General features: G+C 39.3%; 1 protein-coding gene across 2 annotated transcripts in view; it reads right to left on the bottom strand.

Annotated features, from left to right (window-relative positions):
• CCDC87 (coiled-coil domain containing 87) overlaps positions 1-14205 on the bottom strand; it is a 71238-nt gene that overhangs the window by 38179 nt on the left and 18854 nt on the right. For both annotated transcript variants that reach the window (XM_089694119.1, XM_089694128.1), the window contains exons 5-10: positions 13436-13686; positions 10605-10836; positions 7303-7393; positions 5207-5298; positions 1397-1548; positions 470-611 (exon numbers count right to left, since the gene is read on the bottom strand). In XM_089694119.1, the coding sequence (XP_089550245.1) occupies positions 470-611; positions 1397-1548; positions 5207-5298; positions 7303-7393; positions 10605-10836; positions 13436-13686 (960 nt within the window). The remainder of the gene's footprint in view (positions 1-469; positions 612-1396; positions 1549-5206; positions 5299-7302; positions 7394-10604; positions 10837-13435; positions 13687-14205) is intronic.

The following is a 14205-nucleotide window of genomic DNA, read 5'->3' on the forward strand; positions in this document are numbered from 1 at the left end:
CCTTTCTAAATTGGCCTTAGGATGTGTATGTATGAATGTGAGTTAGGAACATTATATTGTACACCCCTTGAGGGTTAGGGACTGATGTGAATATATATGTAAAGTGCTGCGTAAATTGTCAGCCCTATATGAGTACCTGTAATAATAATAACACAAGAGAGCCTATACTAAGTTTGGAAAGTTATGGGGACAATGGCTTGACACCCAGCCTAGCAACTCTTGAATTGGTCCAAGATAGACATCCCTTGTCCTGGTACATTTCTATTGCTGGTATATAAGGGTCAAGGTGTTGAGCTAAGAGTTGCCCTTGGAGATATTATATTATGACCAGAACAATACTTTTGACTGTAAGTAACTTTACACTGTTGGAGTATATCATGACTTGTCATGCAACAAGTTGTAATATAAGTTTAATAACGGATGTTTGACATAGTGCTGTACATTTTTATGTTTCAAATAAAAAACATACCTGTAACAAAGCTTCCATTTTCTGACGTTTAGCTGGATTCTTGTATCCAGGACCTATGGCACTTATTAATGGAGGAATCTCCTCATCAGAATGCTGTCTCTCTACACAATTTGAGCTTTGCAATTTGGCATCTCCTATTAACCTAAAAGATAACAAGACCTGTTTAACGGAAAGTTCCAGTTCGGATCATGTTCAGTTAGCAACAAAATGTGACATTTCCAGGACTTCTAAACAGTATACCTGTCCCAGGTCAGTAAGTATTGAAGCCAATGGATCAGCATGACAGCCAGGCAAAAAACATTTTCAAAAGAAGAAGTCAGCAATAGTAGCCTCATATTCTTTCAGTACAAGTCAGATGTGTTCTAGCTAATGCTGAACTATACATTAACATATATCTAGAACCAAACTCTGTTTTTCATTTTGGATAGAGTATGGTATGGTTAAAATATGTGTCCCATTGGGAAGATTTGCTTTCACTTTCTGTCCTGAACACACAAGGTGAGAGGGAATCTTTCCAAAATGATGTAAATTCCCTCTTTGACAGTTGTTACCAGAACGTGTGTGTAAGAAGGTGCCTAAAATGTTGATGGCTGGTGATTTGCACTATCCAGTTCCTCCGTGCTGACATGCATTCCACTTTGTTTCTGTTCTGTTCTGGAGACAACTCAAAATCTTAGATTTCCCATCACTTTCTGTCCTGTTGAGAGTTGTTACCAGGACCAGTAGAGAGGCTGATTTCTGGGGACTATGAGAGAAATAAAAACCTGACAGATGTCCTAATGCTTCCCTATAAAATCCAAAGTTAAGCCTTTTAGGAAAATGTACACAAACATTAAGAAAATTTATTTCTCTCAATATCACTCACCTTTACTAAAATATTGTTTTATTATATTGGTATAGAATGAACATAAAAAAGAGGTTAAATACCTTCTGAGATCATATGATACAGGATTTCCTTCTACTTCTGTCTGTGATATAGTTAGAATGTCTGGGCACTCGGATGGATATTTTTTAAATATTATCCTCAGTTCATCAGCCAGCAGATCGCCAATCCTCAGATTGGGGCAAGACACACTTTTCTACAATGATCCAACATTTAACATAGGTGTTACTGATAGCCCTTCAGTAGATATTGTAAAACATGGTATCATAACAAATCTGCATATTTCTTTTTAGGCTCCATGCACACTGGCTTAAAAATCACTGATTCTACAGGAGGGCTCATGTACTCAGGGAGTTTGGAAAACTCTTCTGACCACTGAAAACTGACTGCTAGAAAATGTAGGTTAACCACTTCAAGTCCGGACACTTTCACCCCCTTCCTGTCCAGGCCAATATTCAGCTTTCAGTGCTATCACACTTTGAATGACAATTGCGGGTGATGCAACACTGTACCCATATGAATTTTTAGTATTTTTTGAGACAGATAAAGCTTTATTTTGGTGGTATTTATTCACCACTGGGATTTTTATTTTTTTTGCTTTGTGGGGGGTGATGAAGATTTTTTTTTACACTGATTGCTTTTTTGATTACACCCATAAAGGCTGTAAAAGCAATCATTTCTCCTTTTCTCGCAGCCATTGAGAACTACTGCGTGAGCTGTGATTGGTTACAGCTTGTCACATGGTACAAGGCTGTTGTGAATAGCCTTGTACCATGTGACCTCTGTGATCATTCACAGATTTCACACGTAGTAAGTAATGATGTCAGAAGTGACATCTTGCTTACTACTCTGCATGTGATCACTGATTGGCCAATCAGTGATCACATGATTGGGACCTCGCACAGAGGTCCCGTACGACGATTGGTGTTCCACTGTGTCCGGAGGACACAGCGGGCATTGGATCACAGTGCTGCACGCTCCCAGGGAGCGCGCACAAGCAGGGGGCGAGGAGGCCGTTTATAAACAGCCACCCGACCCTGCACTGCCATCGTCCGGCCGTTTATATACAACAGCTGGATGGGAGGTGTTTAAAAAATGTCAGTTTAGCTGTGTTTGCATACCGCATTTATGCACGTTTAGCCACGTTTATGCGCGTTTGCGTTTAAAAGCGTTTTTAAAAGATATCCTGAGGAAACCTTCCCAAATGCCCAGAATGCACTGAAAAATAGTAAATAATTAACTATTTCAGACATTTTGAAAGAAATAGAGAGAGCAGAAGCAGAGAGAGCAGTATGTGTTGAGATGACCTGTCTTTTCTGGTTGTATTCACTATGGATCTCTATGGAGCATAATGCAGCACGTTCTACCATTTTTTTCCTTCACGTGAAACCTGCAAGTGACTGTGCTGGTGTATTAGGTCCATTTGAATACATGGAAAACACTTTGCATGCATTTGTGATGAAGGAAAATGGTTCTGGACAGCATCTGGATGTGGACCTGTCAAAAAACGCGTCTAAACGCAAACGCTTGTAAATGTGGTTAACCGTGTTTACAAATTTTACATGCATTTACAAGCATTTTGGCATTTGAAATGTTGGTAAAATCTACTCTGAAACGCAATTTTGGTGCGTTCAAGAAAATGACTGTAAACGCAACTGCCTGTAAACGACTGTAAATGACTATGTGTACACAGACACATAGGAAAACATAAAGGAGAGTTCAGGGGCTGCTGAAAAAAAATGCTGAACAGCTCCTGAACGTCCATTTAGCAGCTGCAGTGTACATGAGCCCTTATATTTTGCCTGTAGAAGCAGCTCAGAGTTACCCTATGTGTCCATGCACATTAGGACAATTAGAGGCAGGAAAAAACCCTTCTGGTTTGTGTTTATGATTGGAGCTTTTTGGCAGAAAAAAATGGTAAACTCTACTAAACTCAGCTAAACTGTGTACAAAAATGCTCTGTATCAGAATGGCGTTTTTTTTAAGCACAGTGTGCATGGAGCCTTAAGGAGTTTTCATTAATGCATTATTAAACCCAAAATGTTATATATTGCAGCTCACCTATCAGTAGCTGTGGTGGCTGCATTCTTTTTCTTTCATGGCATTTTCTCTCTGTTTTCACCTGGTGATCTGGCCAGTAAAACACATCTCCTGCTTTAGAGTGCCCCCACTCTGGATGAAGGAGCACAGGGGTACATTTGGACACCATGCATATACATCTAAAGCTGTCTGACGTTGCATGCTGAGAGCATGCTCACTGTGAGCTCCCAGCACACTGACTGAGCTGTCATCAACAGCTCTCAGTCTCAGCTTCTGATTGGTAACTAGCGAAACACGCTCCTGATCATGTGGCTGCTGTGAGAGTTAATCACAGCCATCAAATGATGAAGGGTCCTTTCACACGGGTGTTCCATTATTTTTTATCAGTGCACTCACGTGTTTTTTTTAAAAAAAAAAAAATGGATCAGTTTATGGCAGTTTTTTGGTCAGTATCTCGTCTGTTTTTACATCAGTTTTTTACATCTTTTACCGATGCAAATACGGACCGTATGTCCGTTTACATCCATTTACATCTGTTTCCATCGTTAACAGATGTTAACGAATGCGGACATTAAGGGATGTAAATGGGGCAGACTAACAACTCATGGGGCAATAGGGGATCATGGGGCCCCTGTGTCCTTGCCCAAACTCAAAAAAGTCTATGAAAAAGGTACCAGGGGCATCTCATGGGGCCCCCTACTGACCCCGGGCCCTCGGGCAGTGCCCGAGTTTCCAAATGGTCAGTCCGCCCCTGGATGTAAACATATGATCATCTGTTTACATCTGCTAGTTCATAAGAATACATGAGTGTCTGTTTTTCATCCGTAAATGGACAGATGAAGAGCAGACATATGGAACGCCCGTGTGAAAGGCCTCAAAGAAGCCTCGTCACTTGCAAAGTATTAAAGCCCACTTAAAGGGCTGCTGGTATTTAGCATGAAGGGGTTGAATAAAGAGTGTATAAAAAATGCTACATTAAATTCCATGCTGTCACACAAATAATCCTTCTCATTCAGTTTCCTTAATAAATGTGCACAGCACGTTTCATAGTTCCCACAGTGACTGAGGTCTGAATGGGGGAGATTCTCCACTTAGGGCCACCAGTCCAACATATATTATTGATACTGGTCCAAAGGACAAAGACCCCTCAGTCCAGTCCTCTCCTGCATGTAATGGCCTCTTTAACTGATGTGTGTGTTCTTTATCCCTATGTAAGGGTCGGTTCTCCTCCACCTATACTCCATAACATGTATCTACACAAAAATGCACCTATGAAAACAATTGCTGTACTGGTCTATGGGAATGCAAAATCTTCTTGATAGTACAGTAGATCAGCTTCAAGTCAGCCCATAGGTGATTAAATTTTCTTCCCTTATATCACAGGTGGAAAGAAAGAAAGAAAATCGCATGATTCCCCCATCCACACATTTAGTGTGGATGGGGGAATCCTCATGTAAAGCTATTGTGTTCTGGCGGGGGGGGGGGCACAGGGAGCCTTTCTGGCCTACAGAATACAATAATTACTGCTAGTGGCTATAGCTACTGGCAATAATAAAATATAAAATATCTGACAGGCTACAATGTAAAAAATCTGACAGGTACGATCAGCCTGCCCATACATGGGTAGAATCTTGGCCGGTCCCTGTTGAACTGGCAGAATTTCGATCCATGTATGGCTGACTTAAGTTAAATGCATCTGTCAATGAGATCTGAATTAAATCAGAAATATCAAAGCAAGACTTAAAAGTGTTTTCAGCCCTGTACATACACTATATACAGTATATATACATATAGGTTCTATGTAGAAAAACAACCTTAATCAATGTGCACTTGGCATAACCATTTTCTTCATCTGTTTTCTGGTCTTCCTCATGTCTGAATGAACACGGGGTTGTCACAGCTTCACCTGTCAGAAAATAGTAAGACATACTTTGTAACGTGTTAGGCTGGCCATACATTATACAATTTTCTTGAGAATTTTACTTTAGATTTACCAAAAACCATATAATATGAGCTCAAACCTAAATAACACTTTCAGTTGTATCCAATTAGGCAGGCCCTTGCACTACATAGTTGAAGGTAAATCTAAAGGAAATTGGGCAGAAATTGAACAGAAAATTGTAGAGTGTATGGCCAGCCTTAGATGACAGCCTCTGTTCTTTACAACAGTATGGGATCGATTTACTAAAACTGGAGATTGCAAAGTCTGGTGCAGCTCTGCAGACAAACCAATCAGCTTCTAGTTTTTATTGTCAAAGCTGAAGTTAGAAGCTGATTGGCTACAGTTGCACCAGATATTGCACTCTCCAAATTTAGTAAATCAATCCCTATAACAAGCCAAGCTCATCTACCAGCACAACTGGTCCATCCTATAATTTTGACAAAGCAAGGACAGATATAATACTGGCAAGATGCTATTACTCTCCAGTTCCCTGGTCTCCTCCTCCCATGCCCGTCTCCAGGACTTTTCCAGGGCTTCCCCCATCCTCTGGAACTCACTACCCCAATCCATCAGACTGTCACCTACCCTCCTCACCTTTAGGCGCACCCTGAAAACCCATCTCTTCAGAGAAGCCTACCCCACCCTCACCTAATTGCTGATCTCCTCCGCTCTTCCCACCACTCCATCCCCCACAGCTATTTCCTCCTGTACCACTCTCCCCTCCCTCCTAGATTGTAAGCTCCAAGGAGCAGGGCCCTCAAACCCCTCATGTATTGTATTGTTACTGTACTGTCTCATGTACTGTCTCCCATTATAATGTACAGCGCTGAGCAAACCGTTGGTGCTATATAAATACTGTATAATAATAATAATAATTAATACTTTTGTGAATAGATCTGTTCCAGCCAATTTACTTTTTCAGTTGTTTTCAGCAAGTTTCTAATTTAACTGTACTTTAGAATATCAACAACAAAGCGGCATCCAATAATGTGCAAAAAAAAACAAAAAACAAATAAAAAACAAGAAAATAAATGATAAAAAAAACAAGGCTGCTGCTCCTTTTGAACTACACCTATAATCTGTGCAAATAGTGAAAATTAGGCGCTATCCCTTTAAATTCTTATACAAACTGTTGACATGTGTGAATCATAAATACTCCCACAATATAACACATACAAAAAAATAAATATTAGAATGTCCACATCAAGTTGTAAAAAGTCCTCAAACACCAATCTTGTGAGAAAAAAAGAAAAAAGTGATCTTTGTTCAAAGCTAAATATGGGTTCTCCACCACGTGATCAGCTGAAATTTTTTCAACTTGATGCGGACATTCCAATAATTATTTGTTGTATGTGTTTCGGGAGTATTTATGATTCACATATGTTAACTGTACTTTAATTCAACACCAAAAATACTTGCGGTTAAAAATAATAAAAGAAGAAACTTAGGTGTGTAGCAGAAAATCCAACTCTATAGGAACAGAAGGTATTACAAATATTTACAATATTTATGAAAAGGGAGTGCTACTAGGCAAGACCCTTTTGTTAAGGTGATCTCTTTAAAGTGACAATGATCACCAGCTTGATACCAGTATGTTCTTTGCTCAGATCCTAGACTATGGCCATGACTGTTATTAACATCCTGGTCACCACAATGATCAGGTACACACAGGGGCGGACTGACCATTTGGAAACTTGGGCACTGCCTGAGGGCCCGGGGTCAGTAGGGGGCCCCATGAGATGCCCCTGGTACCTTTTTCATAGACTTTTTTGAGTTTGGGCAAGGACACAGGGGCCCCATGATCCCCTATTGCCCGGGGGACCCATGAGTTGTCAGTCCGCCGCTGGGTACACATGAGTGTACCATTATAAAGCATTCTTGTGTACAGGCTTTACTTTGCACATCTTCCTAAACCAGAAAAGCTCAGCTCACTATTAGCAATCATTTAAAAGTCATGAAAATACTTACAGTGTATATTCTTTGTGAATGTGCTGTAGTCCTTGGATTTGGGATACAATTTATATACCTTCTCTAAATCCAGTCCCTGTATATTTTTAATCTTTAAAAGAAAGTAATAAAAAGTAATAAAAAAATGTTTTTATTTTATAGGGAATGTTAAATTAAACTGCCTTGTTTGTTGTCAGGAAACAAAAATATGCTATTTCTTACTGATGGTGCCTTCGGGCTAATTCAATAATGAGAGTGTGAAGGATGATCAATGACCCGTGACTAAATAGATTTCATCTATAACTGACTTCAATTAAAAGAAATCCACTAGATGCTATTGGTTACTGCACTTTGCATTTTAATTATTTTTTTTAACTGTTTTATCAAATAAGGCAGTCAGTGCCTTAAAACACAAAGGATTTTGATTTATAAAACCTACTATGCATCAATAAATAGGGCTGTAGCACAAAAAGTAATACAATACTAACCAATTAAATGTTAACTGCGTCCTCGCTGCCCTATAGCACAAATACTGCTACAGGGCAGCAGGGCTGTGCAAAATCACTTTTATACACGTGATTTGCATTTCAGGGTAGGGGGCGTGCACGAGCGCGCCGCCCTACATTGTTACGGCTCTCAATCACTGGGTTCCGGCTGGAGATTCCCCACCGGCACCCGGCGATCGCCGAATAACACTGACAGGGGAGAGGTCTGTATGTAAACAATACAGATTTCTCCCCTGTCGGCTCCAGCATGCTGCTTTGTTTTGCTCTGCATAGCAGAGCAATACAAAACAGCATGCTTAGACAGTAAAGCACACACAACACACAGTAAGGCTAGGTTCACATCTGTGCGGGTGGTGCTGCTGCGGATCCGCACGAAAATCCATGCAGCTGCACCACCCGCACAGAGGAATGAGGATCCGCGTGCGGGTGCCATTAGTTTTTTTTTCCCGCACTGGAAACCGCAACCGTACTGGGAACCGAGGTTACCGTGCGGGCTGTGTTTTCAGTTCTCTGCGTGTCACGGGGCACAGGAGTCCATTCAATTGAATGGGCTCTCGTGTCCGCGCAAAACGCGGCCCGCACGGCCACATATATGTGAACCAGGGCTAACACAGCACACAGCACAGTTAACCCTTTCATTGCCCCAGATGTTAACTCCTTCCTGCCCAGTGTCATTAGTACAATGCCAGTGCTTTTTTTTAGCACAGATCACTGTATTAGTGTCACTGGGGATGTCAGTGGCAGTTAGTCAGTGTCAGAATGCCCGCCGCAGTCCTGCAGTCCCGTTATAAGTTGCTGATCGCTGCCATTACTAGTATAAAAACATTTTTTTTTTAAATTCCAGTATATATACACACCGCCATTTGTAGATGCTATAACTTTCATGTAAAACAATTAATTTACACAGATTTTTTGGATTTTTTTTTTAGCAAAGACATGGAGCAGAATACATTTTGGCCTAAATTTATGACGAAATTTGATTAACATTTTTTTACTGGACATGTTTAATAGGAAAAAGTAAAAAATATTGTTTTTTTTTTTCAAAATTGTCAGTCTTTTTTTGTTTATAGCGCAAAAAATAAAAACTGCAGATGCGATCAAATACCACAGAAATAAAGCTCCATTTGTGGGAAAAAAGGACATAAATTTCATTTGGGTGCAGCTTTGCATGACCGCACAATTGTCAGTTAAAGTAACTCAGCGTAGTATCGCAGGAAGAGGGGGAAAATCCTCTGGAGGGCAAATGGTTAAAAAGTAACTCCACTGTTGTTGAGAAAAAAAACATTCCCTTCTGGGTGATCTATGAACATTGCAAGGATTTTAACAAACTTTGTTGCAGATTACTACCTTTTGTTATTCTGAAGAAATAGCTGTTTGTTAGTCTCTGTCTATGTGCAGAGAGAATCTGTATAGGAGTGATTGTCAATCTGCTGCTGCACTTACAGAAGTCGAATAAGGAAAGTGGCAGGGTCTGCATCCCTACAGACCTGATTTCCTTTTGGGAGTATCTCACCAAAAATTACATTTTTGTTGCAGGGGATGCCAAAAATCTGACTTGTATCTTAGAATCAGACTTTTGGGAAAATCAGTGAGCCAATCATACAAGCAGGAAATTACATTTCTTGGGGGGGCGTTCTGTAAAGCATTTGTTTACAGAATGCCTCCAGGTAGCCAAATTTCATTGCATACTACAGAAAATGACAGCGCTGTAGAGTGAAAAGGATAGGTCATTTTCAATAACATTCAATTACAGTATGACTTGCGTCTCAATTGTATATGCTATATTATTCCTTTTTTCATATTTGCTATTTTTTTCCCACAAACGTAGAGCTACCCCTTTTTTTTATTTTATATTTCTGCACAAAAAAAAGCAATTGGGATCAAGTTAAATAAAATGGAAAACATCTGCAGCTCCCATTTTTATACTAGTAGCAAGAAAATTAAAATGAGCATCTAGCTGGTTGCAATGAGCAACCAATACAGTTCTTATCGAATATCAATGTAAACAGGTGCAGCTCTGATATATAAAATGATATTATGTAGAGTAACTATATTATTCAAGTATCCAAATATGAAAGTGCCAAATATATCTCAAAATAATGGCATAAATGTCATGAATAAACTCAATAAAATACAATAAATATATAAATATATAAAGTGCAGAATAAATAGAACAACATTAAAGTGGTAATAGTGATAAGTATCATTCCAGGTATCATTCACAGAGCCTATTTTAGAGGTGACCCGATGCAATGATACCTATCAAGGGACCCTGAAGGGAACAGGAACCTGGCCATACTTTGGAGCAGACGATCTGAACAAACCTGATGAGACAGTATTAATCTCAAATGCGTGTTTTTAGCGCGCTTCTGGTGAGTGCGCCTTTCACTTATTACTAAGTCACATCATCCGTCACTCCTGGATAAGGAATTTGAGCACTTTGGCTGTGATCTGCTATGATCCCCATGTTCATTTTTTGGACTTATCACTATTACCACTTTATTGTGGTTTTATTTATTCTGCACTTTATATATTTATATATTTATTGTATTTTATTGAGTTTATTAAAGACATTTATGCCGTTATTTTGAGATATATTTGGCACTTTTATATTTGAATACTTGAATTATATAGTTACTCTACATAATATCCTTCTATATAACAGCGCTGCACCTGTTTACATTGATGTTTATTTTGTGAGGTTTATGGTTGCCTTTGGTGTTCCAGCGGCTGTTGTCGCTTAACTTCCTTTTTTATGTAGTTCTTATCAAATGTCTATCATACAATAATAATAATAATATACATTATCTTTCTTACTTGCATCAGATCTGTTTCTCTTTGGACTTTTTGAACAGCAGTCTCTGGTCTGCCCAATCTTATAAAATATTCCATGGTTAAAGGTGGTTTAGCGATTTTATATGGGAGCCTCTTTTTGTCTGAGTGCTGAGAAAACTGGGCAGTTTGCTCCATAGTCACCTCATCGTGTTCATTGCCTTCCAAATCCTTTATCTCAGCAATTAGGTGATGCTGGGCTGAAAAAACATTAAAGCTACAAAAAAAATTGGATTTACTATTTCTGTATCTCTGCGGAACAATGATAGATGTATGAAGAACAACAACGAGCCACCAAATGTATAACGAACGTTTATATTTGACCTTTTTTAACTATTATTAGTGACTTATTAGGTGAGATACAGACCTTATTTTTTTCAGAACTGGGATCCCTGTCTTTAAATTTCTCCAGGGACACAATCTTTATTGGGGATATACTGTATGTTGCCTGTACTTGAGTGGGTTTACATTCATAACATTGTCATTTATGTTTGTTTGTTTTAGGTCTATATAGACTAATGGAATCGGATAGATATGCCAGACATACTCTGAGAATATCACTCTTAAACTGGCCATACATGGATTGAAATTCGGCTGACTCAGCAGGGACCAGTTGAATTTTAATCCATGTATGAGGACAGTGGTTGTACAGAATCCATCTACTGGTCAACTTCTGTACAGCCAAGCCTGTCAGATAAATGACGTTCGATCAGCGTCGCAGCCTACAGCTGATCGACGTATTGATCAACACATTAGGAATACACTGATCAGTGTATTCCAGCAACGAGGAAGTCTTCCCACTGTCAGAACAAAATAGCTCAGAGGGGAGGATTCCCCCATCCAGTGTATGCATGTGGGAATCAGGTCAGTTTTTTTCGCTCAACCTGTTGGTTGAATGAAAAAAGCAGAATCATCTATGGGCTGCTTGAAGAATTCTGACATGCTGCCACACAAGTATCAACGTGGATGTCAGATTTATGAAAGTTTTGGAAACAGGTACATGAATTTGGGGCAAGCTCTGGGTGTAAAGACACACTGAGGCCAGGTTGTCCATATAACTATTCTGTAAGTGACCACCTTGAATGTCGAGCTTAGTGCAGATGATTATTATATTATATTGCTGCCACTTTCCTTCCAAACATAAAACATTAATAATATGGTATCACCCCTACTCCAGTGATCACAAGCGGCGCATACTTTACTTAGTGTTATTTATAAACATTAATTAATATTCATATATTGTGTCATTCTCTGTCTCCACCATTACTGCTGCAACAAAAAATAATAATAAATATATATAAATATAAATGTATAGTGACTATAACTTAGAATTGTGATATTCCATATACTCCAAAAAATATAAAATACAAAAAAAGTCCTGTGAAATAAAGAAAACCAAAAGTCCAGTATTGAGAAAAATTAAAAGATAAAAGTCCAGTGTTGAAATTAATTCCAGTGATGAAAAGAATATATACGTGTTCAAAATCTGTGAAGTGCCCACCATGCACCCCCACTCAGGTGTGCACTCACCAGAAAACAGCCTTTTTATAGCATAATCAAGAGGATATCCACTGCTAAAACCAGGAGGTTCCTTCAAAAATCACCCTTTTAAGAATGGTTGCCAGGATCATAACAAAACACTCCACTCCACCATGACATGGAAAGAGAAGAAAAATATCCGCTCCAATCGTATATTACCCAAGGTAAACAACTTTTCTTTATTTCACGGGACTTTTTTTGTATTTTATATTTTTTGGAGTATATGGAATATCACATATTCTAAGTTATAGTCACTATACATTTATATATGTTTTTTTTATGTATATGTTATTTTTATATATTTTTTTTAATTTTTTTTGTTACAGCGGTAATGGTGGAGACAGAGAATGACACAATATATGAATATTAATTGATGTTTATAGATAACACTAAGTAAAGTAGGCGCCGCTTGTGATCAGGTTGTCCATATGGCCACTCCATCCTCAGTGCAGCTGAGCTTCCTTCTCTAGCTATCACAGACAGTGCAGTGGGTGATGAGTGTTGTAGCTGGTGATTGACAGCAGACAGTGGGTGGATTCCATTGCCAATAGACAACCTGCTATTGGCTATAGAGTCTGCTCACAGCCTGTTGTCACTTGCTAGGAGAGATTGGACCTGATGGGGAACTAGTCCTTCTGCCCAGTAGTTCCATCCACTCAGGGGTATATTTATTGCAAGGCAAACAAGACATTTGCCTCTGGTGGCATTCATCAGGGGGGCGGCTCTGCACATGATTTTTCTGTTGCCTAGGGCAGCACGAAACCTAAATACACCACTGCGTTCACTTCCAGCATCAATGGTTGCTAAGAACCTGGTGGATAACCCCTACAGCAGCAAAAAGTCGCAACTTCAGGAGTATTTGTTGGATGGGTGGGGGGGGTCAGAGGATGGAAGATTTCAAGTAAGTAGCCATCAGCATGTAGGACACTTAACATTCATTTACAGTAAGTGCTGTCTTGGTGCTGAATAAAAAGAAATGAATCACTAAACTTCAGCTTTAACTTTGTAACAATACTTGTCATTTAATCACAGTGGAGATTTCCCCTAAGGATGGCCTATTGATCAAAGTCTCCATCCAATGGTTCTCCTGGAAGTAATAACGGGGGATTTATAATGTACATAATGACATTTATATGGCACCTCAAACTTCTGCTCAGGACGGTATTTTCTTTCTGGAAATTACAGTTTTACTGAGACATTTCCATATTCTCAGAAGTATCTCTCATTGATGGATGAGATGAAACAAGACAATTTTACAGCCTCTTGTTGGGACTTACAATTTCGAGCAATCAAGCAACAGCTGTGCTTTGCATCGTGTGAGATTGGCTTCGTCTGAGAAGAGAGAATGCGATTTACTCCAATCCATTTTGTGTAAGTAGTGCAGGAACAGCTGCTCAGAGACAATCATGATGTGACCAAGAAGACGGCGGTGCAGACGCTGCTTTTCTCTCGGATTTAATAGAGTAGTGCATAGAACATCTGGAATACCGTCACAGGCGACTTTCACCTCGCTTAAAACAATCTCTTCCTGTCCAAGGACAAATCGAACAAGTGATTAGCCATGACAAGGAAACCACAATTCTTTTTTGTCATATGTTGTAGAAATTAATTGATGGGCAGTGCAAACTGCTTTCACTTATATCAGGCCATCACCAGCAAATTAACCACTTCAAGTCCGGACACTTTTACCTCCTTCCTGCCCAGGCCAACTTTCAGCTTTCAGTGCTATCACACTTTGAATGACAATTGCGCGGTCATGCAACTCGAAACGCCTTTAAACCCGAACACATATTAATGACACAGGTTCTGAGGCTAATTTAATGCAGATAAGGCACTAAGTGAGTTTAATTATCACCTTAGGCACTTCAATACTGGGCACTTTTACCCCCTTCCTGCCCAGGCTAATTTTCAGATTTCAGTGTTCTCACACTTTGAATGACAATTGTGCGGTCATGCAACTCTGTACCCATATGTATTTTTTAGCATTTTTTTGAGACAGATAAAACTTTATTTTGGTGGTATTTATTCACCACTGGGATTTTTATTT

This window comes from Staurois parvus, unplaced genomic scaffold, assembly GCF_062004578.1.
Source record: "Staurois parvus isolate SC_StPar_1 unplaced genomic scaffold, SC_StPar_1.0 ptg000025l, whole genome shotgun sequence".
NCBI lineage: Eukaryota > Metazoa > Chordata > Amphibia > Anura > Ranidae > Staurois > Staurois parvus.